The sequence below is a fragment of the Polyergus mexicanus genome, unplaced genomic scaffold (assembly GCF_030449975.1).
Source record: "Polyergus mexicanus isolate NDT 795.1 unplaced genomic scaffold, iyPolMexi1.0 SCAF_6, whole genome shotgun sequence".
NCBI classification, from domain to species: Eukaryota; Metazoa; Arthropoda; class Insecta; order Hymenoptera; family Formicidae; genus Polyergus; species Polyergus mexicanus.
In genome coordinates, this window is record NW_027223326.1 from 11,794,212 (window position 1) to 11,817,335 (window position 23,124).

Genomic DNA, 23,124 nt, shown 5'->3' on the forward strand with positions numbered 1-23,124 from the left:
AATTATTATTGAAAAAGAAAGGTGTCTATCTATTAAAATATTACAAATAACAATATTTCATATCTGGTAAATAAAGGTTTATTTTGCAAGTTAAACTAGATTGTTTTAATTTTTTAGAATACTTATATCTAGAGGCACTAATCAAGCTTAAAATCTAGCCGACTACAAATTCGCTCGACAGTTAATATACACTTGATTTAAATGCTCAGGAGATCTCGATCATAATACATATTTGAGCGTAAACGGATGAAAGATTGTAATCGAAGTAAAATTGACTAATACTATGATTAATATCGCTAAATTTATTTTGAGTTTACTTTTATACAATTTGAATTTTTTTTAATGAGCTATATATTATTACTATGATGTGTTTTATACTGTATCGTATTGCCTTACATCGCGTTATTATAACGTACAATGCGATAATAAAATGCAATAATGTACATTATCTGTACGTAAAATACTTGCAAACTGGTATTATATGATGGAAGAAGAGATCAAGGAAATCAGTAGATATAGTGGAAAACTATAGTTTTCCTCTATATTATTATTATTGTTATTAAATGAGAGATTACCGCTAATAAAACTGACTTCTTTGTATTGCGTATTTTTAACGATAAAATATCATCTATATATTTTTCGGTAGAGCAATATTTCAATATCTACAATAATCTATACTAGCTAAAATTTTCCTTTTCAAATAATCGCGATAAGTCATTAAAGAGAGAATATTCTATAAATATTTTAATACTGATAACATTAATACTACAATAAATATAATGAGAACACTGAGTTTAATACATTAGCTTATGTGTTTGAAGTCGAGTATCATACATATGATAAAAGAATTGTTATAGAAATAAATTATTGCCTGTTTGAAATTTTATATATGATTTTTATAATATAGAATATTGCAGCTACACCCTATGATTATATTTATATATAATGAAGATATGTTTCTAAACTTTAAATCATGTTTAATTTTACAAAGTGCTTTTTTTCTGTGCAAACAATAATTTATGGATGGAAACTGAAATAATTTAGAGAGAAAACATTTCTTTTTCTACTTTATAGGGTCTTATAATTATGACATTTTTCATATATCTTCTCATCCTTTCTTCTTTTTAAACACAAGCGCTATTAGATACATAAATATATTAAACGATTTCTCTACTTTTTTATTTTATGTGCATCTTTTCTAAAAAAGCAAGATTATTATTATCACTAGTTTCAAATAGGCATATAACTTTCAGCAAACTTTAATCCATTTTCTGTATGGAAAGCCTTTGTAATTATTTTTTGTACATTCTATTCAAGAGATTGACAAAATTTATTATTTTATTAAAGAGTTTTACGATCGTTTAACGGTATATTCGATTAATAATACGAAAATGTGATAAATAAAAGAGAAAGCTGTTAAATAAAATCGAATTATAGTTAATGTCTTTTTGCGCTTGTCATTGAATAAAGCATAAAAAATAGATAATGAAAGAATACTTGTTCCAATATCCTGCAAATATATTTTCAATTAAATAATAAATTAAGATAAATATAATATTTTACTGAATACAAACGCATAAATTGACATTTTGGATAAATAAATAGAATATGAGGCTACTATAAATCTTATAAACATAAAATTCCAGCATTCGATTTACAGTGAGCAACAAGTATTACACAATTATATGTATCATACACGTATGGTAAAAAAAGGTATCGTACTATTTATGGAGAAAGAATATTTCAATATCATTTTTCAATACTGTCGTTTTTTTTTGGTTTTTCATATGTGTATATATTGTACAGATAATACTCAAGTATATGGAGATTGTATGAGAAATGATTTGTATCGCTAAACGCAGTATTAAAACACTCCTTCTATGGATGGTACGATAATTCTTTCGATTACCAACCTGCTATATTCGGACGATGTAGTGCAGATATACATACATTCTTTTTCGCTGTCGCCATGTATCGAAATCTGTCGTCCTTTTTTTTATTAAATATATTTATTACAAAACAGACAGAAAAATAAAGCAAAATTCGTTGATGCAGTTAGGATAAATACAATATTGATATCACATATTAACTCCAACATACGCGACCCAGATTATTTATTATAAGTTACGCAATCTGTTTGTCGAATGCGCACAAGAGAAAAACAATTTGAATACATCCTATCTATGTTTATATAGAAAGAAAATAAGCTACTTTGTACTCAGATGTGTGATATCGTACATTTAATATAATTTAAACATAGAGACACTTTGAATATATAAATTCATATAATAATTAAATTACTATTCAATTAAGAAAATATAAAATGTATAGCACAAAAAAGAGTTTGCATGTGATATTTATCGTAAAATTAATTGTATATGTAACATATTTATAATTAAGGTCTCTTTTTCTATAGGATTTTACTATACAAGAACAGGGGACATACCTATCCGAGAAAATCATACTTAATGTTTTCTAATAATGATCTATGTACAATAATATTCTAAAGGAAAAAAAAAAAAAAACATTTGGTGTTCTTGCTCTATATTAAATTAAATCAAACAAGTTCTTTATGCAAAACTGGACCAGCACCGGGCAGTGTGTCATTACGGCAGAATTGCATTAATCATAATACTGGCACAGTGAGGCAATGACCTTAGGATTCTCTAAATATACTATTAATACTTAATAATCTGAAAAACTATGTAATCATACACGTCGCATAAGTAATTATTATCATGTTTTTTTTATATACCACTTCCACATATTTGCTTAATTCTTGTATATATTCTTGTATTTTCTCTATGCATTGAAAATAATAACCAACTACTACATTAAACCGACTGCGGACAGTTGCAGACAGTTGGTATATTCCTAATTTATATATATCTCATGTTCTTAATTCGCTGTCAAGATTTTTTGTATGCAATATCTTTAAAACACAATTTTTTTTTTTGTTACAAGAAACATATATATTGAAAGCTAACAATTATATGTATTTCTGATGTAATATTAATTCTGAGCAAAAGTAAAATGGATAAAATGCTTACATTGCTATTATAACAGAAAATTGAAATTATTATTGAAAGTGATGATGAGAAATTCTGTCCCGTCTCTCTCGCCTAAACTTTGCGACGAAGTTGGTATCTTTTACGATTAAGATCCATTTTTCAGATCTGAATCCAATCACAGCCGTTGAGGATGCAAGGTGTGTCGCAACTTAACTCGTTGCTATAATATCTAATGCCCTTACAAATAGATCCCAGATAGCATTCTCTAATTTATGGACAACAAAGTTTTAAACAGAAATACGCAAGATTTTAATTGAGAAAGATTAACTTTCATACACACTTATGCAAAGATATGTTTATTGTGTATAATACACAATGTTCGTGTCATGTGTATAAGTGCATAGTATTATAAATGCATTACATCACTCGATAAATTATATATAATCTTATTGAAAGGAATTGCAATTAGTCATAAAATTTGCGTATCTCTCGCATGGAATGTTACCTGGGAATATTGTAGGTACAATGCATTCATATATAAGACACTAATACGTTGCTTTTTAAACTATATTTTAATTCAAGACTATATTCGCGAAATCGTTCTTTCAGAATTAGCCTGTATTATAGAAATGAACAAAAATGTCTATTTGATGACTAAAATTAATAAACTGAACTCTAAAAATATGTCTACAGAAAATGACAAAATTATTCTGACAGTAAGAAAAGAACTATATCTGAATATAAATTTTTTGCTACTAAATATTTTAATTATTTGTTGCAAATAGCACATCAAACCTTTGAAAGTTTTATTGATGAGAAGCACTAACACGCCGACATGCACGCATGGAGACACATACATACACATTATAAACTATATTAATCCTCTAAGAAATTTTCACGGATATGTGTAATGAATGAATCATTTTTTTGTCAACTATCGTTATTGATACGTCAAAATAATATAAACTTCTGGTGCATTTTTCTATCAACTACACTTTAGAGAACAAAACTGTTAATAATTATAAATATTTTTCGTAATATATTCTGAACACGATAAATATATTGAGATCATAAGGCGCAAGATTAATACATGCGCGAAATCCTACGATTTATGCTTTACTGATACCAAATTCTGCCATATTATGACACGCCGAACGAGCTATCTATTTTGCACTAGGAACTACATATTCCGTGACTTGATTTTTTGCATCGTTTCTCCTGATGTTATTACTATTACGATTTAGTCAGATATCGACTTCAAACATATCTTGCTCAATCGGTTTTTTCACCCAACTTCCCAGCTGCGCTCTCACAAAAGCATCCTTCAACTGACGTTTGGCAAGCTATTTGAGAAAAAAAAAAGAGAAAAAAAGAGAAAGAAAAAGAAAAAAACAGACGAAATATCATGTGTACCATGCGTTGACATACATCTTACACATGTATTGTTATTATATTATACATATAAAAAATGTAATACTTACCGAATAGTCTTGAACTGAAGATTTTGCATCGAGATAATGGCGACAACGATTCTCATCAACATCATCTATGGTTGGAAGTTTACTTAAGAGATTAAAGAATCTTCTAAAGAATGCTTGCTTAGATATTCTAGACGGTTTTCCCAATTCATCTTTACCAGTCGTGCAATTTATGACTTCGGCTTCGCTTTGTCCTAAAGTGTATATTTAAAAAAAAAAAGTTTGTTAAATAATCTTATACACTTCGGAAAAAAAAAAAAACCTATGTATATACACATACATATATATATACACACATATTTGATACGAACCGATAGTCCAATTGACGCTGTAATTAGGTGCTTTTCCAGGTTGTCTGACTTCGGAAGATGTGATTAGACTCATTAACGGTTTATTGAGTCTATACGGCGGTGGTAAACCTTGAATAGTGTTTTCGATACGACCGCAGACTGCTCTATACATGTGACTCGGGTTCAAAAGACTGCCGAGAACAATGCTGTGGAAGTAAATTGGCTCGATGAAGTGGCTTAGAAGTGCACCCTGCACACCAAGTACGTTCCACCGAGCTATTTTGTCCGAACACGACATCGTCAGCAGTCTTTGACCCTAAAAAATTTAACAAAAGTATGGTTGATAAGTAGTCGAAATATTTTTTATAAAAATGCATTCTTGATGTTTAACTTTCACACAAGTAATATCTACCATTAGTACACCATCCCAAGTTTGAATACCCTCGTTACTCTTTACAGGAATAGTTCCTTCGCCAGATTCTATTTTGGTACGTAATTGACCCCTAGCTCGTCTATTAGGATGTTTATCTATAGATTCATTTTCTTCATGAGGTGAGAAAATTCTCGCGTCACCGCAAGGTGCAGTATTTATATATAAGTGGAATTGGATGCCTTGTTTTAATTTAAATCCTTTTTTAACTGGCTCGAGAATAGATTCTGCATTTTTATCCTCGGTATGCAACTCTAATTGTTTGTACAAATATTCACAGAGGCATCGCCGTGCTACAACTTCCGCGTGACAATCATTCACAGCACCACCACTAACGCTCAAATGCTCGCCCGAAACGCATTTCGTACCTTTTGTCAAAAAAAAAAATTTTAATAGATATTTTAAAGGGAAAAAAGATATTATTAATCATATCTAAGTATCATAGAGATGAAACAAGTTTATGCTTTACCAGTAGTGACACATATCAGTTCCGCATCTGGTCCTTTGGTTTGCACAATACCGGCTAAAACTTTACGCCGTGCATGTTGCGGTTTGCTCTGAATAAGTTCGCTAAATTTCTGATTTACCATTTTGCCAATTTTATCGGCCAACATTTGCGGTAAAGCCATTTGTTCTTGCCAATGCGCAGAATTTGAAAAATTCGGCAAAATGCGAACAGGTAGCGGTATACAAAACGAAGAACTGTGGACATTTCGCAATTTCGCTAAAGCGGCTTTACTCGCCGCCGCTTTCGCTAATTTTTTACTCGGGCCTGTTCCCTCAAACGTTTCTCCGTCAATAGTTACCGATATCGTAAACTTTGCATAACTCTCTCCATTATCGGATATGCAGTTGTATATAACTCCCGGATATAATTCGTTGATTAATGCCACTGGACCTTTGTCTAAAAACTTATTCGTATTTTTTGGCTCCTGTGTTAATGTTTTAAATGCATTGACAAGATGATTATCACGTTCTGTTACGTCACTCGTAAAATCCGGCTCGAGAGGCACAACAGGCTGGCAAGTATTAATAGCTTGATGAACCTCGGGCGTATTTCTAAACTGAATAATATTCCGCAAAGCAAGTTCAGCAGCTGCATGTTTTGCCATCTTTTTGGTACGTCCTTTTCCTTCGTACGTCTGTCCATCGATCTGTACCGCAATTGTAAATATTGGAGCGTGTGTAGGTCCAGTCTGCCCCACTACTTTGTACGTAGCTCCAGTTTTTAACTCGTTTAATGCACATACTGCATTTTTCGGTTGTGGATTTTTATGACGTTTTTTCGCACTGATAACATCTAATTAAAAAATAAAAGAAAATTTACGATTACAGTGTTGTATAAATAAATATTAAATATTATTGAATATGTAAACCAAATTGGGATTTAAAAAAAATAAATTATACAATATACATTATATACATATATATAATTAGAGGATTTGAAATATATATATATATCAAATCCTCTAATTATATATATGTATATGTCTATTATACTGACCTTCTACATCTACTTCCGATGTTCTTTTAAGGATAGATTTTGGTAAATTTCCTTGCCCCATCTGCAAAACAATTCTATGAGATAACAGTTGTGATTGTATATTTTATTCCACATAAGCAAACTTTAATAATTCTTTACTATAAAATCTGCATTGCTTATTTTCAGTTTTGTTCTATATTAGTGTAAAAAATCAGAGATGCAAATTAACAAAAATTGCAATAAAATTTACCAATTTCTAATATTTTAATTTTGTAAAAATAATCTTATCTATTTGTAAAGTAGATTCTTTTTATTATTACTAAAAGAACTGATATATTAATTGTGTACATTAATAATTTATAAAATTGCTCAAAACAAAGTAGTAGTCTAGATTCTATGCTAACTTTAAAGTCATTAATAATCTTAATCTTTAATCAATGTCAAAGTCTGTTAGTATATCGTTTCTATAATATACTAATATTGTAATATGTTTAGTATTCTCTCTTGCTATAAGTAATTGATTTTCAGCTAAATGATTTCTTTTTTCCATTTTTCTCTACATTAATGTAATACATAAGAAGGATTAAATAAAAAAAGAGTTTAAGACAATTTATATACATATTAGAGAAAAAATTAAAATATACAGCACTAATTTAAATTGGCAAATGACAGAAAAATAATGCGTATCATAATGATATTTTTTGTAGTGTAATATTTTTACTCATATAAATACAATCATTTATGTTGGATATTAATAGATTTGAATAAGATTGATTTATCTGAGAACAGTAAAATCATTTCTCATAAATTCGTATTTTAATAGAATTATATACTCGATGTAAATCTAAAGAATAATTTATTGATTCTATTATTCTACTAAACAAATCCATAATATTTTATTCAAATTTTAAAACCAAGATTGGAATATATATATTCGAAATATGTATTCAAAGTAAAATATATGCATGAATTTATAAGAATTACTGTTCAATGTATTATAAGCCGCAGTGCTCCAATATATTGTAAGTCACAGTACTCCAATGTATTGTAAGCCATATTGTGCTTCAATTTCTATATCAATAACAAAATAATATTTTTCCCTAATTACACATTAGGTATTGTAAATCTTTCTTATATAATCTAAAAATATATAAAAATGTTAACAGGGTGGGAAAGGAGAGAGGGAAGGATCATACTCTTCACACCATCAGAATTATTAAATTCAATGTTAGCTCACCAAGGTTGTATGACCACTCTGAGAATTTTCCAACAATGTATTACCATTAGCGGGAATCATAGGTGCGTTGCATTCTGAAAAATTAAACATATAAATACACAAGATATTACGAGCATCATGAAAATCAATAGAGCCCTTCCTCGTACTTGTCTGATTCGATTGTTGGTTGTTATTTAGAAATGTTAGTCCAGTTGACATGATGCGTGCCTGTCACTTAAAAAAAACTTAGAAGTACACAAGCGGGATAATAAGCAGGCGCGCGTTCGCCGCTATGTATTACATTGATTTTAATTATTCTAATATCCCGAAAATCTGCAGCGCCATTGCCATGTTTTTTCGCGCATAATATCAACCTAACCTAATCCTCGGCCTAGTCCTCTATATCGCTACACTTGAAGGAACATACTTTATTAAACGCGATCGACCTATGCCACTTTACATGAAGATTTTTCGTTTATCGACACGTAGCTTTACACGAATGTTCGGAAAGACACAACGTTCAACAAATGCGATTATATATTTGTATAATCTCTGTCTCCTTTTTAAATCTGTCCCATTTACGTGCGCGTGTGAAACTCTTCGTCAGAGACTTATATCGCTCGCGTAGTAACGTCTTGGCGCTGCGAGCGGTACGCGGTACCCCTGCAGTGGGTGTGGGTGTGGGTGTGGGTGGTGCATTCGACGAGGAAGGGTTGAGAAAGAAGAGGAGATGGAAATTCGAGCCGAGCACTCGAGCACCCGAGGATCCGAGACCCGAGCCACTCAAGACATTTGAACATCTAGAATATAGTTGAAAAGACTTTCTGCACAAGTACATACATAAAATTGTGATCCAATAATTATGCTTTCTAGCTGATTTTCGGAATTTGTCATTCTCGAATAGATGAGTCATTTTGGCATATTTATATATTATTTTCATTATTTCATTAATGTAACTGTCAATAAGGCCCTGTTGCACATGTTATTTTGCCTTTAAAATTTTTGGCAATATTATTTAGCTTTCTGCTTTAGGCTTATTTAGACTATAAGATAGTCAACGATTAAATTATAGTTTAAAGCCTAAAGCCAAAAGTTTGAAGTCTCGCTTAAAGACAAAATAACATTCGTGCAATCGGGATTAATTATTTTAAGTATAGGCGAAAATGTATTTGAAATGCACTTTTCTTTCATCTCTTTGCAGATAATCTAAATTGCATTGTGTGCTCCATTTATCATGGCAGATTTATATGTATATATAATACATATAAAATACGTAAACGGGGAGCATTTAGCAAGCATTAGCTGCCGACATGAGCAAGGAAAGGTTAGAGATAGAGCGGGATCAGAATGCGATCTTCTTCGGTTCGATTATATACTTTTGATTGGTGGATTGACATTGCGAGTCGCGCCGAATTCCCAGGCGCAGGCGCAAGTTCTTCCCTCATCGTAGAACAGGCGCTCCATCTATGTATATTTTATATGTTTTATGGCCTTAACCTGCGCGCCATATTTACTGCGCAACGTATATTGCGCAACTGTGCAAGGAGAATCGTCCTGGGGCGGTTAATCTTGCGCTGAGATTCGTAAGTTTCTTTTTTTATAATTTTAATAATTTACAACATATATGCACGCATCATGATACATAAATTATCTTTTTGGCAGTTGTACAATTTAAATGTAATTCGACAAAAATTATATCGCCCTTATTTAATTTTCGAAGGAAATTTTTTTTCTGGCATCTCCAACATTATATCACGCTTTTTACAGATATTCAGATCATGTAACCTTATTTCATATTTTTCATAATTAATTATCCTATCAAGGAGGGTTGTTATATTAAAATTATGTTATTATTATTAAATGTTATTTTACGTTTGATAAAGTTATTCAATTTTCATTTTTTTATACACACACACACACACACACACACACACACACACACGCGCGCGCGCGCGAAATCAAGTCGAAGTTTAGCAAAAATATCAAATAACTTTACAAATCTCAAAATTAATCAAAATCATTAATATAAATTTACAGATTATTATTTATAAAAGTATATATGGAATAATATTTTGTAATATTGAGCAATAAAATAATTTTTTTTTCATTTAAACATTATATTAGATTTCCGAAAATTTCACATCTTTTTATTACATTAAATCGTGCTTTCTTAATTTTTTCTTCATTACGTGTACTTTTCAACAATAAATTAAAGAGAAATTTGCTCTAAATTGTTAAAATCTATTATTAAGATTAAAATTGCGAGTTATAGAGCATATATCTTATAAATATGCCATTAAATACCATTTGAAATGTCGCATCGCGTTTGGCAAAAATTATGAATCATAGATAACTTTTTTGATTGCACTTCTTGATTCAGAGCAGAAGCATAATATATAAGATACATACACATACGAGAAATATATGAAAAATAATATATACATGAATTAAAAATTATATTTATTATTGAAATTAATGTAAACACAGAGAATAACAAAATATATATACATCAATTTATTTCTTTACTTACCGTACAACTCCTTGTATCTGTTGACTATAGCTTCAACATACACAGTGTTGTGCAAACCACGTCGCACGATCTCGTTGTATCCGACGCAGATAATATCCGGATCATCGGCAAACAGTCCTCGATTGAAACACTTTACGATCATACGTAAGTCCAAATGATTTATTAAGAATCGTAGTTTCTTCAATAGCCCTTTCCGTGAGAGATTTCGTAAACGAGAACGCCATGTAACGTTGCACACTTGATAGAGATGCAACGAACGTTGCACTAATATACGCGTTATCGTGATTACAATTTTATATAAGTCTCTTTTTTGTACACTCATCTCATATGCTCTAAACGAAAATAATCACCGTTTTCGGCAAAACAAAAATGTATGAAATTAAATTTTTGTTTGCCTATTATTCTCGCTATACCGTAGTAATAATGTATATGTGTTTATCGATATCTTAAATTTATTTAAAAGTGTGCGCAACGATAACGATAACGGCAAATTGATACGATTCGATATCAATCTAGCGTAATGTCCAGCACGAGTAAAATCACATCAATCTATCGCTATTGTTATGACAAACACCGTTTCCCGTTTAATTATTAACACTGTTCATAGCCTGTATTCGTGAGCGCGGATACTACACACACATATCTCTCCAGAGAGGTGATCGCGAGTCTCATGACAGAGTAATGTAAACATACCTACCACCTTTTCTAAACACTATGCCTATGTCGTTGTCCTACGCGATGTGTGTGCTTATATATTCTTTAGTTTACGGTCTCTGGGACAAATTGTCCCGAGTAAGAACGGATGCATTGATATTTTTCATACATCGGTAATTAATTCATTAACATATCCAATTTTTCGCATAAAAATTTCATTACATATATATGTAAAATAAAATAACAATTATTCGCTAAAACGTACTTTGATTTGTATGTGTGTATTTTAGTTTTATTATTTTACTTTTATAAACTTTTCTAAAATAACACATTTACAAATCTGAAAAATTTGCTTTTAACGATAAACAAATGTTCAAATATTGTTTAAATATTTATATTCCCTCATGTATTCTAAATTATTAATTATTTTTCATAAGTCAAGGATGCAAATTAAAGGATGTTAATTAAAATGAAAAAGCATTAATAAATATAGTGATCAATGGGAATAATAAATACCGATTATAAGTGCAAGTGAACTTCTTAATTATAAGCATACGTGATATTTGTTACATTAGATCTACGCACGATGTTTTATGATATGTTGTTACATATAAATTTTTTTATGCACTCGCTGCGTTTATATCGTCTTCTCGAAAATTTATCTCTTTTTTTACTATTTCCCTAGAAAAGGGATTACAATAATACAATTTTTTTTACATATTTGTATTTCTCTTATGTATATATGTATAATTTCTATGATTACATTGAACTGATTTCGGTTAGAGATGTCTTCGAACATCTATTTTAACTATGTTTACGTCATTCAGAGACAGCATATTTTTAAATGAATTATGGCATAAAAATGGATATAATGCATGATACTTCGACAAATATTAAAAGAGAGTCTGAGAGAAGCATACTTACTGAAATATCTAACAATGTTTACTTTCTAACGCAAAATCTATGTATAATGTTATATATAATGAATATTTACTCTGAAAATAAATTGTTCAATTAGATGATTATGTTACATCAACTTAATATAAGTTAGTTTATTTTAACTGAAATCCAGTTAAATTTAATATTTAGGTACAGATAAATTTAACAACACTAATATATGACCTATAAGTACTGTCAAAATTGAGCTATCAACAATAATGTAACTCTGGGATTTACTTGCATATTTTGGCCCGATTTCATGACTCACGCCTATTGCCCCCCCTCCTCCCCCCCTCCACTCATCGCTCGTGCGTTAGCAACAAGTCGCCAGATTCGCGTAACTAAGGAACGCGACGCTTTGTCTCAGGAGCGTCCGTATATAAGAATGCCCAAATATAATAATAGGACAATACTTTTAATTCTAAGAATTTTCACGGTGTATTTAGAAAAGTATTGTCTTATTATTATATTTGGGCATTCTTACATATAAACGCTCCTGAGGCGAAGCGTCGCGGTCCTTAGTTACGCATAGGCGTGAGCCACGGAATCGGGCCGAAATGTGCAAGTAAATCCCAGCACTCAATGTAACATATGTTAAATATGTAAAACAATCAACATGTTATATAAAAAATCATATGTGATGTAACATTCATAAAATGAACAATCCCATAAGATGTCCAGAAGTAAAAGCCATATACTTTGACTTTATTTTCATAATACGAGTCTAATTATTATAGCATAATTTCCCTGCTAACATATACGATGTATATATATATATATATATATTGTTGCGTCCGCGGATCGAAATCGATATAACTCGAATCCGCGTAACACAATCGACACTCGCGTACCGCAAGTAAATAATTAACCCTTCTTTGAAAGAACGAAAGGAACTTTAATATAACAACACAAAACACTATTATACAAGCAACACAGAACAATAACGGTTATCGTAATCTCGAATACGTCCGCCCGGAATGGCATTCGTCGCGAGACTTCCAGATGGCCGATCTCTTTCGAGATAAACGCCAGGAATAACGGTCACAGACGATCCGCAGAGACGCAACAATATATATATATATATATATAGATACACAATCGATAATTATCATACGTTATATAAGAGTGCGAGAAAGATTGGTATTCTATATATAATTTATACAAATACACGTATATATATATATGCGTGTTTAAAGTGCTTTCTTGGATCGATCGTTACGTGTACAAGACGCTTTGTTTCAGTCTTTATAATATTGTATGTAATTTAGTTGTCCATGAAACATCGATATGTGTATGAAGACCGATACAAGAAATATCACTTATGGTATTATACACTTGTAATATTTCATAAAACGTACTTTAACCATCAATGATATGTGGAGAAAAGATATAGTATAGAAATAGAAGATTATTTTTCAATAAAGGGTATAAAGTTTTATCAATCGCAAATATAGAGTATCATGAGAGAGATTACAAAATTAACGATATTTTTTTGTTAGTCGAACCCTTTTATTATTGGTCAATGTACGATTTATAAATTACTACATACACACACACACACACATATATATATATTATTTTGTATGTAATTATTCCAGAATTTAATAGAGACGTTACATATTTTTATTTATCGTATGCTTCGAGTAAATGAGTTTTTTCATAGAAACGTAAAACGAAAATTGATTTTTATATTTCTGATTATGTAGAATTATATAGAAGCTAATATTAGTTCCATAAATAATTTTTCTGTTGCTACAATCTTTACATATATGTATATATGTGTGTTTGTATGTGTATTTTTCACTACTAATTTCATATTTTTTTCTTTTAACAATATACACAGTTGTCACAACATATATATCTTATACATATAGTAAAAGTATATGATAGAGATATTCAATAGATTCTAAAGAGAAGTTTAGATAGACATTTGGAAATAACGATCAACAATCTGTTTAAAAACAGAAAACAAGTGTGATATATAGTAAAATCTATACTTAGAATATTTACAAGTGATAATTGTTCTTAATTATTTTATTTTTATCCACGTTTTCTTTTAAATTATCGCCAATAGAAGATAGTGAATCGATTATAGTATCTACGATACGTATTCGTCGCATCAAGTTTAAATCTTTCAGGCCTTTCAGTTGCAATCTTGTATATTAAACTTTTATTTACTTTCTATCGATCTAAAGGCGTTTTTTTATTCGGATAAAATCTCAGACTACGCAGATTTGTTATTATATATATTAATTTTTTTAGACTCATCATCATCTTTCATGTTTTCGGGATATTGAATCAATAAGTTTGATACAGCCATTTTTTTCTTCTCGATCATCCAAATGATTAGATAAAAAAAAGAATGGACAGTTCCACAAATAAAAATAATATTACATAGAGCATCAGAAAATTTTTGATAAGCACTTTTGATTAATTGGATCAATTTAGTTTACCTTTAATACCCTGATACTCTAAAATTCGTGAACATTTGTTATAAAGTTAGAAGGAAGCAATAAGTAAAATATTTTGACAAAAAAATACGAGTCAGACGATAATAAGGCTGTCATAAAATTTTATAGGTCTAGTGAATGCAGCATTAAAAACATTGATTCATTCTTTACGGTCATCCACAAATATTTGTTATTTTATCACATCGTATCTCAGCATATCTTATAATAGCATAAAGACGAGATACGCGCATTCATACGTACATATACGCATCATATACACACACACACACACAGGCATATTCGCAAATCTCCATATACAATACATGCACACGCGCATATATGTAGAAAAGCACATTAATCTTTAATAACATATTTTGTTAAACTTGTTGAATTTTAAAATAAATCTTTTTTAGCGAGAATATTGATAATTATTTAAGCAATAAATTATTAAGTATTAATAATTGTACAAATTAAGCTTCAGAGTTGGAAAGAAGTAATAAAATTTTATATTTATTTTACAATAAGTTTATATTTCTAATATTTAATATTTAAAAAAAATATTGAAGATATTTTAAAATCTAACCGCGACAAGAATAGAGAAAGTGGGAAATGATTTTATAGCATATCGATTATGGAAAAAAATTTATTCTAAATTAAACATCTTAAATAAAAAATATTAAAATTTAAATATACAATTATAGTGGAAAATCTTTTAAACATAGATATATCAAACTGACATTTGTTTAACTATTAGAGATGACTTGGTGATAATATATTGCGATAATAATAATTATGGTAAATGATTTTTTTTTATATTAATATTTTGCTAAGAAAAATTGCAATCTCTGAATGCATCGAGGAATATATTATCATAATTTAATACTATGAAAATAAGATGTGTGTACCTTAATTACTTGTATAATTTGCGCGCGCGCATGTATTTATATCTATATATATATGCGAGTGCTTTGCATATGAATTTGTGTGTGTATGTATACGTGTTATTATTTATGTTATAATTTATTAGTAATGTTCTTTTCATCGTCCACATTTTATAGTGTATCGATCATAAGTAACAAACCTCATATATTGATAAATTGAGTTGTTACCAGTCGTAATCGTGTTGATGAAAAGGATTGGTGCATGGTTGTTGGGCGTGTAGTTGAATAGTTGGTTTTACGACATCGAATTCCCTACCCACCACTTCATTGTAGATCTATCAAACAAAAAATTATCTCGTTAGTTTTCTCTGTATAATATATATCTCATTGGAATTTATTAATATTCTTGTGGCAAAGTATGGACAGGATTTCTTGTTCAGTGAGTTTCGGAGAAGCCTTTTGTAGAAGAGATGCAGGCAACAAAGCCTAAAGAGTCTTTTTCTGTTATCTTTTTTTATCAATAGAAATATTGCATCCTCTTGCTGGACGTCTTAATTAGAATGGTTTTACTGAACCTGGAAGCTCCTACGAATATACTCGTCCTCTCCCTTGCCAGTCATACCGTAATTATATCCACCTTCGCCGCCACCTCCGCCGTTTAAGAATGGATTTGTTGGATTGCCAGGACCTGTACGAATAAAAAATTATAAAATAGAAATGGGGGAAATAAGAGAATAATCAGCTTAAAATAATTAGCCGCGAGAATCGATCGAATTCTCTTATAAAGAGATTTCTTTTTTTCTATTTTCGAATTATTACGAGTAAAATATCGCGAATAGAATAGTTTCTCACCTCCATTAGCACCGGGTACGGCCAGATTTCCACCAGCAGTTTGATAAGTAGCACCGTAACCAGCATCTTGATTAGCTAGTTCATGTAAGCGGGTAGAACTGAGGGCTCTCGGTATAGCATTACTTGGTACACCATGTGGTGCCAAATGAGTAGCTTCGGCTACTTGATGCGGATCTTCCGTTGGTGGTAATTCAGATACAAAACCGGTATCTTTTCTATAGAAATTGATGAAGACAAAGACTGCTAGGACAATGATACAAATGAGACCGTATGCTCGGAAAGTTGCAGTCGTACCTGTACATTGAATATTTATTTATCAATAGTATTAAATGAATCAATATGACATTATCGTCATTACAAAATTAATATCCAAGATTTCGATGTGTATCAACAGATATTAAAATATTAAGTTTTATATCAATTATTTTGAAATGTGTGATTTTCTTAGAGATATGATTTTTTAAATATAAAAACTAATATATATATATATATAATTATTAGACTTATGCCTACACATATCATACATATATATAGACATATTATAGATGCGATAGGAGATGTAACGAGAAGAAAGAAAGTAGATTCTGGAGATAAGATAGAATAAACATCACAAATCATGTAAACATATCGAAGGAAAATGGAAAAATAAATTGAAGAATACAAAGCCAAGAATGGTTGAAAAAATAAGACAGAGAATAATTGAATTTTAAAATACAATAAAATGAAAACAAATAAAAAATTTAAAAATCCGCAAATAAAGCGATTTAGTACAAATATATAAGTGATCGATAGATGTAAAAAATGCAATAATATAAAGTCGTTTGGGTTTCGAATTAACTATTTGAAGAAAACTTACATAATTTTATAGAAACACACATTGGATATGGTAAAAACTTACCATAAGCTGCAACAAACATGCCACCAATTACTGCACCACATCCCCTTCCAAGCCCATGATGAAGTCCCTGAAGAACACCCTGAGCACTCGAACGCAACTGCGACGGTGTATTATGGGCGATGTAGCTACAGCATGCGGCCCATACAGCCGCATGTGTAATACCCTGAATGAACTCGAAAGGCAATACCCACCATGGATTTCTTAGCCAAGATATGTAAAGGAATCGAAGAATATTTCCACCTAGACCCAAACACAATACCTGAAATATAAGTTATAATTATCAAGCGGGTATGCGCAGAAGTATAAGTTTAAAAATATAAATATAAATATAAAGTTTTTTCAATCGCATTTTTTCTTAGAAAATAAAATATTAAATATAGATGGATAAATAGGAAAATATTATATATAGTTTTGTTTTTCAATACTCTATTTTGTTAATATATTGAAAGCGATTAATCTTATAGTCGTTTACCTTGACATGTCCGATCTGTCGAATAAGTTTGAAACTGAAAAAATATGCGAAGATTTCGGAAATATGATTGATTACTGATGCCACGCCAAATAGAGTTGGCGAACCACCGTAATCTTGAAGATGCCAGAAGAGGAAAGTGAAGATCAATCCTATACCAAATCCCATAAACCATGCAACGAAAAGGAATGAGGCGCATTTCAAATTCTTGAATTGCTTCAATACTGTCACCCATTCTGGTATTTCTCTTGTAGTTTGTGCAAACATTTTAGTCTAAAATTAGAAAGTCATTATAATGATTGTAATACGAATAATGTAGTATAAGGTTTTTTCTCATACAAAATACACAATCGAGATAAGTAAAAATGTATTTGAAAAATGTTTAATTTTGTTATTTAATAAATATTAGTCTAGGCCAGATAAATCTTAGGTTCACTATAAATGCGGATGCAAATAAAATATGTATCTATTTATTTTGATTAATAATTCAAAATAGGGAAGGACGTTAGTGGTAAAATTTCATTATATTACCATTTTTTTTTTCTGTGAAGAACTTCAATAACAAAATTTGAGATGTAAAATGAAAAAATTTAATGCAACAATACTACTTTTATGAATTTGAAAAAATTAATTTTTAATTTAATATAATTTAAAATAAAAACATGAGACATTGACAAAATTAAATATAAAACTAATAGGAAAGAGAGAATAATAGTTTTAGACAATGTCATAAGCAGAATGAGATGCTTATTTGTTGCTTTCATATATTTCATGTATGTGCATCTTGGAATAAACTTGTGTATCTTGATCAAAAAATTGGATATAGACCTTTCCTTCGGGAGGTTGAGGTTTAGGATCTACAGCAGCGGAAGAGTCTTGAAGTCCAGGAAGATTAAGTTGCTGAGACAATTGACTTTGAAGCTTTTCTTCTTGCGTTGGCTCAGCTGGACCCATCACTTCCTAAAATTAAATTAACAAAATTATTATACACATATTAAACGTAAACGTTTAAGTAATAAATATATATAAACCATAAATAACAAATTGATATAAGTTTATTTCTATAAGTTATAAAGCGCGCAATCAATATTTTTTGTTCAAAATTCCTTTAAAGAAGAGAGGAGATAGATATATTGAATAGAAAGTCTTCTTTATAGTATATTAAATAGAAAGTCACACACACACACACATTTTTATATATAAACTAAGAATGTAATGTAATTATATCAATCGTTTAGTAAAATTCGTAAGCAGCAATATTCTAGCAATATTTTATCATAACAGATATTAAAATAAACTCACTTGCGGATATTCAGCAGACGCAAAATCATATTTGAAATGAATTTGTGTTGCTGTTATTAATGCGGCACCCATTAAAACGCTGAATATTGCAAAACAAATTGTATAATTCTTTTCTCTGTCATCAGGTTTACAAGGATGATCCGGAAATGCGGTACTATGATCAAGAGCAATTCCAACAAAAAACATGGCTAACCCCCATCCAAGACTTCCAAACATACGTTGATGACCATATCTGGTTAGTCAAAGTAGTTGGTTAGTATTAATCTTAAGATTATTAAACATATGTAAATGCAAACACAGCAATTTTCAAACTGGAAATAAAAGGTATGTCTATTGGAAACAATTTAGTCTCGAATCAGTATAATGTCTTAATAATTAATCATTAAAAATTTCAAAAAAACAGATCTTGTTAAGCAAAATCAGGAAAGATGTATTGACCTATATATTACCTATCAGCATCTTCACCAAGTAAAGTAATAACAGCTGAATCGGCTAAAGTTATAGCAGGTGCAGAAAAAAATTCTCCGACTACTACCAATAGTAGTAGAAGAAAAAAGGTTTTTTGAATATCCTAAAATCATATTTAATTAACACATTATTAAATTATTATTAATATATTCTTTGTCTGCAGATTTTTCTCAATATGCTACATTAATTAATTACATTTCTGTTTTTACTCTCTACACATAAATATAAATTATTATTTTCAAGATTGCATTATAAAATGATAATTAAGCTTGCTCACCGGTAATCTATAGACTATGGAACTAAAGAGAGGTTTCACCCATCCTTTATGTTCTTCTTCGTTATAATTTGTAGCATAAGTAATCGATAAAGGAGACAATTGATTCTGTCCAAAGATAGTGCCATGAAGCGTTCTTATGCTTCTACGACTTCTCATTAATGACATGCCCATATTTCTTTTAGTTTCTTCTTCATTTTCATCAATTTTAATATCGTTTTCATTCAAAAATGTTAGCTTTGTTTCTACGTCTCGTTTTACCATTATTTTTTCCGATGGTGGTTTAACACGTGTTTTGGTACGAACTTGAGCTTTCTTTGGGACCGCCCTATCAATTATTCGTTCATTCTATGTAAACAAATATATATTTTAGTATATAATTTTTACGGTATGTAATATTATTAATAAAAAAATGTATAATTAAATCTCGAAAAATAGTTTTAATTTAAAACAATGTTAAGATATTATGATAACAACGTTATGATAACAAAATGTTACCATCACATTCACTTATAAACGTTGATATCGTAATTGTTTGTACGTTATAAGAGACAAATATAATATTTGCCTAATTTAAAGCAACACAAAAATTATAATATTTGATTGCAATGCTTAATTATATTGTATATCGATTTTATGATTATTATATTTATGTTATACACATAGGATAAAAAATATATATACCTTCATGAAACGCTTATATTCCAAGACATCGTCTGGACGATTTTTCTTTTGCAATGACTCCAAATCGATTGTCTTTGAATCTGAATCGACATTGTCTTCGTGTATTAAATATCTCAGATTTTCGATATTGTTCTTATTCGTGAAAGATGTTTGTCTTTTGACTCTGTTGTTTTCCAAATCGTATATAATAGAATCGCTATTATCGAAACTTGTAATATCATTTTTCACGATGTCGAAAGGTGTTTCGATCAGATTAGTTTCTTTCAAAGAATTTGGTTTCTTCATATAATTTAATATTTCATTATCATCTGTACTTCTTCGCAATCTTTCAAAGACGACATTAGATGCAACTTCCAGATACTCTTCTTTATTTTCGGAATAATATAATTCATCCAGATCGGTCGATCTTTTTACAATTCTTTGTTCTCTGTTGGATGCTTCCAGATAATAAGTATCATTTGTTCTAACCATGCAGGAAGTTGGCGGTGGCTGAATGAAACCCAATGGTAGAGTGAAAATAATCCAGCAAGAAAGAGAAGCTAATAGAATAAGTTTGCCTTTTTGCCATCTGTGAATAAACGAAAAAAGATACAAATAGATTGGACACGATTCTATATGAACATTATTTGCAAATATCGCATCATTTTAAAATACTCAAATAGATGCGAGTTCAAATCCTTAAATTAATGTTTGAGAAAATATATTTTCAATCTCAATAAAATTATCATAACACGATCTTCATGTTATGTTTCCTATGAAACCATATGGTGCCGTAATCTCGCGGCTCTTTGATCGACAATCTTTTAATGTAAAGATATAATGCATATATTTTCATCTAAATGACAGCGCCATATAAGAAGATAGTACAGATACAAATCTCACCTATCGGCCAAGGATCCCCAAAAAGGAGCGCTGAGAAATTCAATGAACGGCCTGAGACCGATGAGGAGACCGCACTGTCCGGCATTCATACCCATTTGCTTAAAATATACTCCCATAAGCGGAAACAGGGAACCGAAGGCCGAGTAGAAGAAAAAGTAGAAAGTCTTTACGGTGAGGAGTTCTTGATCGACAGAACCGAAGAGATACTCCAAGATATCGCTCTTACCGCGTATCTTATGCGTAGCTTCTTTCGGTTGAGGGTACATAGTAGGATCGACCTCACCCTCGGCTTGCGGGTCCACTATCGGTCTAGCGCCCGGAACTTGAGGGAGGACCCTATTCGTTGGTTGCACATCGGACGCATCATTCGATGCTCCATAGTTGTAATCCTCGTGTCCATAGTTCTGCATGATTCTTTCTATTTGCTTTCACGCTCGGAAACGCTCTCGTGATAGAGCGTAATTTTAACTACCAATGGAACACGTTCACCGAACAAAATACAAGATCGCAAAGTCTGTTCACCATGGAGCAATCGTTGTTCTCTTTTTTTGTCACTTCTACGTGGACTCTTCGATTATATCAACTGCCAAACCGGTACCCTTCGCGGTCGAATCGATGTTGGGTTGCATGGGGCAGCTTTGCTTCTAAAATCGATACATACGCTGCTGCGCCGGCGTAACACTTTTACCCTCTTATTTTACCCCTACCGACGCGATATGTGCCTTAATGTCATATCGACGTGGCTAGTCTTTCGGCAGATACTATTTCTGCTTTTCTTCTAATTTATCTGTCATCTTATAACTCATCAAGTTCCTTTCTCTTCTTTTTCGAAAGATAATAGAACAATATCTACACATATATATCAGGTTTTACTCGGCTGTATTTAATCTAATTTTCAGAAAATTAGATTAAATTTTATGCCAGATAATCATCAAAAGCAGAACATTTAAATATATCATTTATAAAATGAAGATTTTATTTCTGAAGAAAAAGCATTGTTTTTTTCTTTTAATAAATTCTAAATATTCTAATACTGGATATCGAAACCAGAAATTATTGAAAGAGAAGTGTTTCCATCATTTTGATATCGATTATATGTGATGGCAAAAACATTAGGATTAAATAAAGATTAACTTAAATTCCCTTTAATTTGCTGCAAGTTCTTCGTATTTTGATTATTAATAACTCCGAAATTATTAGCATTCTAAGATTCTTTTATTAAAAAAAAAATCTATATCAAATTTGACAAAGAATCTATTATTAATGTTGCAACAATTTTTTGTGCATTATTTTATAATATTAATCTTTTTTCACTATAGAACATTATATATAAAATATTTTATGATGTATGGATAAAAATAAAAACAGCTATATTTAATAAAAGAAAATAAATAATAATCGCTTTATTGCATCGTCATATTATTTTATATAAATATAAATTAAGATTAAATAATTAGTAATCATGTTTGTTAATTTATACAATGAATATTTCTCATAATGATACGTAGTTTCCTCAGTTTCAGATAACTTTGGGTATCAAGTCCATATGCGATTGTGCGGGACATCCCGAAGAGGCCGCAGTTGATGATGGTGCAGGTTTCGGTGGTCCTTGAAACATGCAAGTTTTCGCTGTTTTCAAAAGACGTCCATTGTTTGCAGTTCGCCAATAAACTGTACGAACTGCTTGCTTTCCAGCGACGTAGCTAACAGCACCACCAACCAGCATCTATGAATTAATTATTACCTGTCAAATGTATATCGAAGCTTCAAATACAAGGTATGATATAATGACTGTGTGCTCTTTGAGTGAATACGAAGACGCGAAATGAATATGAAGACGCGAAATGAATATGAATACAAAAATGCGTCTTTATAGAAAGGAAATGAAAATAATGTGATTTTACTTATACATAGACATTTCGTTGTCGAAAAA

General features: G+C 30.5%; 2 protein-coding genes and 1 long non-coding RNA gene across 5 annotated transcripts; 1 reads left to right on the forward strand and 2 right to left on the reverse strand.

Moving 5' to 3' along the window:
• Nucleotides 1-35: 35 nt before the first annotated feature.
• Adar (adenosine deaminase acting on RNA) lies at nt 36-12,299 on the reverse strand. 2 transcript variants are annotated; one of them, XM_070298111.1, is made up of 8 exons: nt 10,439-12,299; nt 7,930-8,003; nt 6,714-6,774; nt 5,679-6,509; nt 5,192-5,577; nt 4,801-5,095; nt 4,493-4,683; nt 36-4,354 (listed from the first exon to the last, which is right to left on the reverse strand). In XM_070298111.1, exons 1-8 carry the CDS (start codon nt 10,758-10,760, stop codon nt 4,256-4,258), a joined length of 2,259 nt encoding a protein of 752 aa, XP_070154212.1. In that variant the 5' UTR covers nt 10,761-12,299; the 3' UTR covers nt 36-4,255. The 2 variants fall into 2 exon arrangements, with proteins under 2 accessions (XP_070154212.1, XP_070154213.1); XM_070298112.1 differs by lacking the exon at nt 10,439-12,299 and adding an exon at nt 8,076-8,571.
• Nucleotides 8,363-19,230, forward strand: LOC138934411 (uncharacterized). Its single transcript, XR_011447125.1, has 4 exons — nt 8,363-8,740; nt 9,110-9,491; nt 10,469-10,582; nt 19,009-19,230. It is a non-coding gene; the product is annotated as an uncharacterized lncRNA (long non-coding RNA).
• On the reverse strand, nt 12,314-21,833 carry Jef (major facilitator superfamily domain-containing protein 6 jef). Of its 2 annotated transcripts, none has more exons than XM_070298109.1 (11): nt 21,192-21,828; nt 20,310-20,877; nt 19,629-19,973; nt 19,333-19,454; nt 18,884-19,115; nt 18,410-18,541; nt 17,585-17,854; nt 17,113-17,371; nt 16,215-16,508; nt 15,938-16,050; nt 12,314-15,697 (listed from the first exon to the last, which is right to left on the reverse strand). In XM_070298109.1, the coding sequence occupies exons 1-11, from the start codon at nt 21,599-21,601 to the stop codon at nt 15,587-15,589; spliced, it is 2,856 nt and encodes a 951-aa protein (XP_070154210.1). In that variant the 5' UTR covers nt 21,602-21,828; the 3' UTR covers nt 12,314-15,586. The 2 variants fall into 2 exon arrangements, with proteins under 2 accessions (XP_070154210.1, XP_070154211.1); XM_070298110.1 differs by having other exon boundaries at nt 15,608-15,697; nt 15,985-16,050; nt 21,192-21,833.
• Between the last annotated feature and the right edge of the window lie 1,291 nt (nt 21,834-23,124).

Coding starts and splice junctions, on each gene's coding strand:
- Adar (XM_070298111.1), bottom strand. CDS start 10,760: ATGAGTGTACAAAAAAGAGACTTATATAAAATTGTAATCACGATAACG. Junction 6,510..6,713: donor ATCGGAAGTAGATGTAGAAG/GTCAGTATAATA, acceptor TTTTTTAATTAG/ATGTTATCAGTGCGAAAAAA. Junction 5,578..5,678: donor ACTGATATGTGTCACTACTG/GTAAAGCATAAA, acceptor TTTTGACAAAAG/GTACGAAATGCGTTTCGGGC.
- Jef (XM_070298109.1), bottom strand. CDS start 21,601: ATGCAGAACTATGGACACGAGGATTACAACTATGGAGCATCGAATGAT. Junction 17,372..17,584: donor GACAGATCGGACATGTCAAG/GTAAACGACTAT, acceptor CTTATATTTCAG/GTATTGTGTTTGGGTCTAGG. Junction 15,698..15,937: donor ATATTCGTAGGAGCTTCCAG/GTTCAGTAAAAC, acceptor TTTGTTTGATAG/ATCTACAATGAAGTGGTGGG.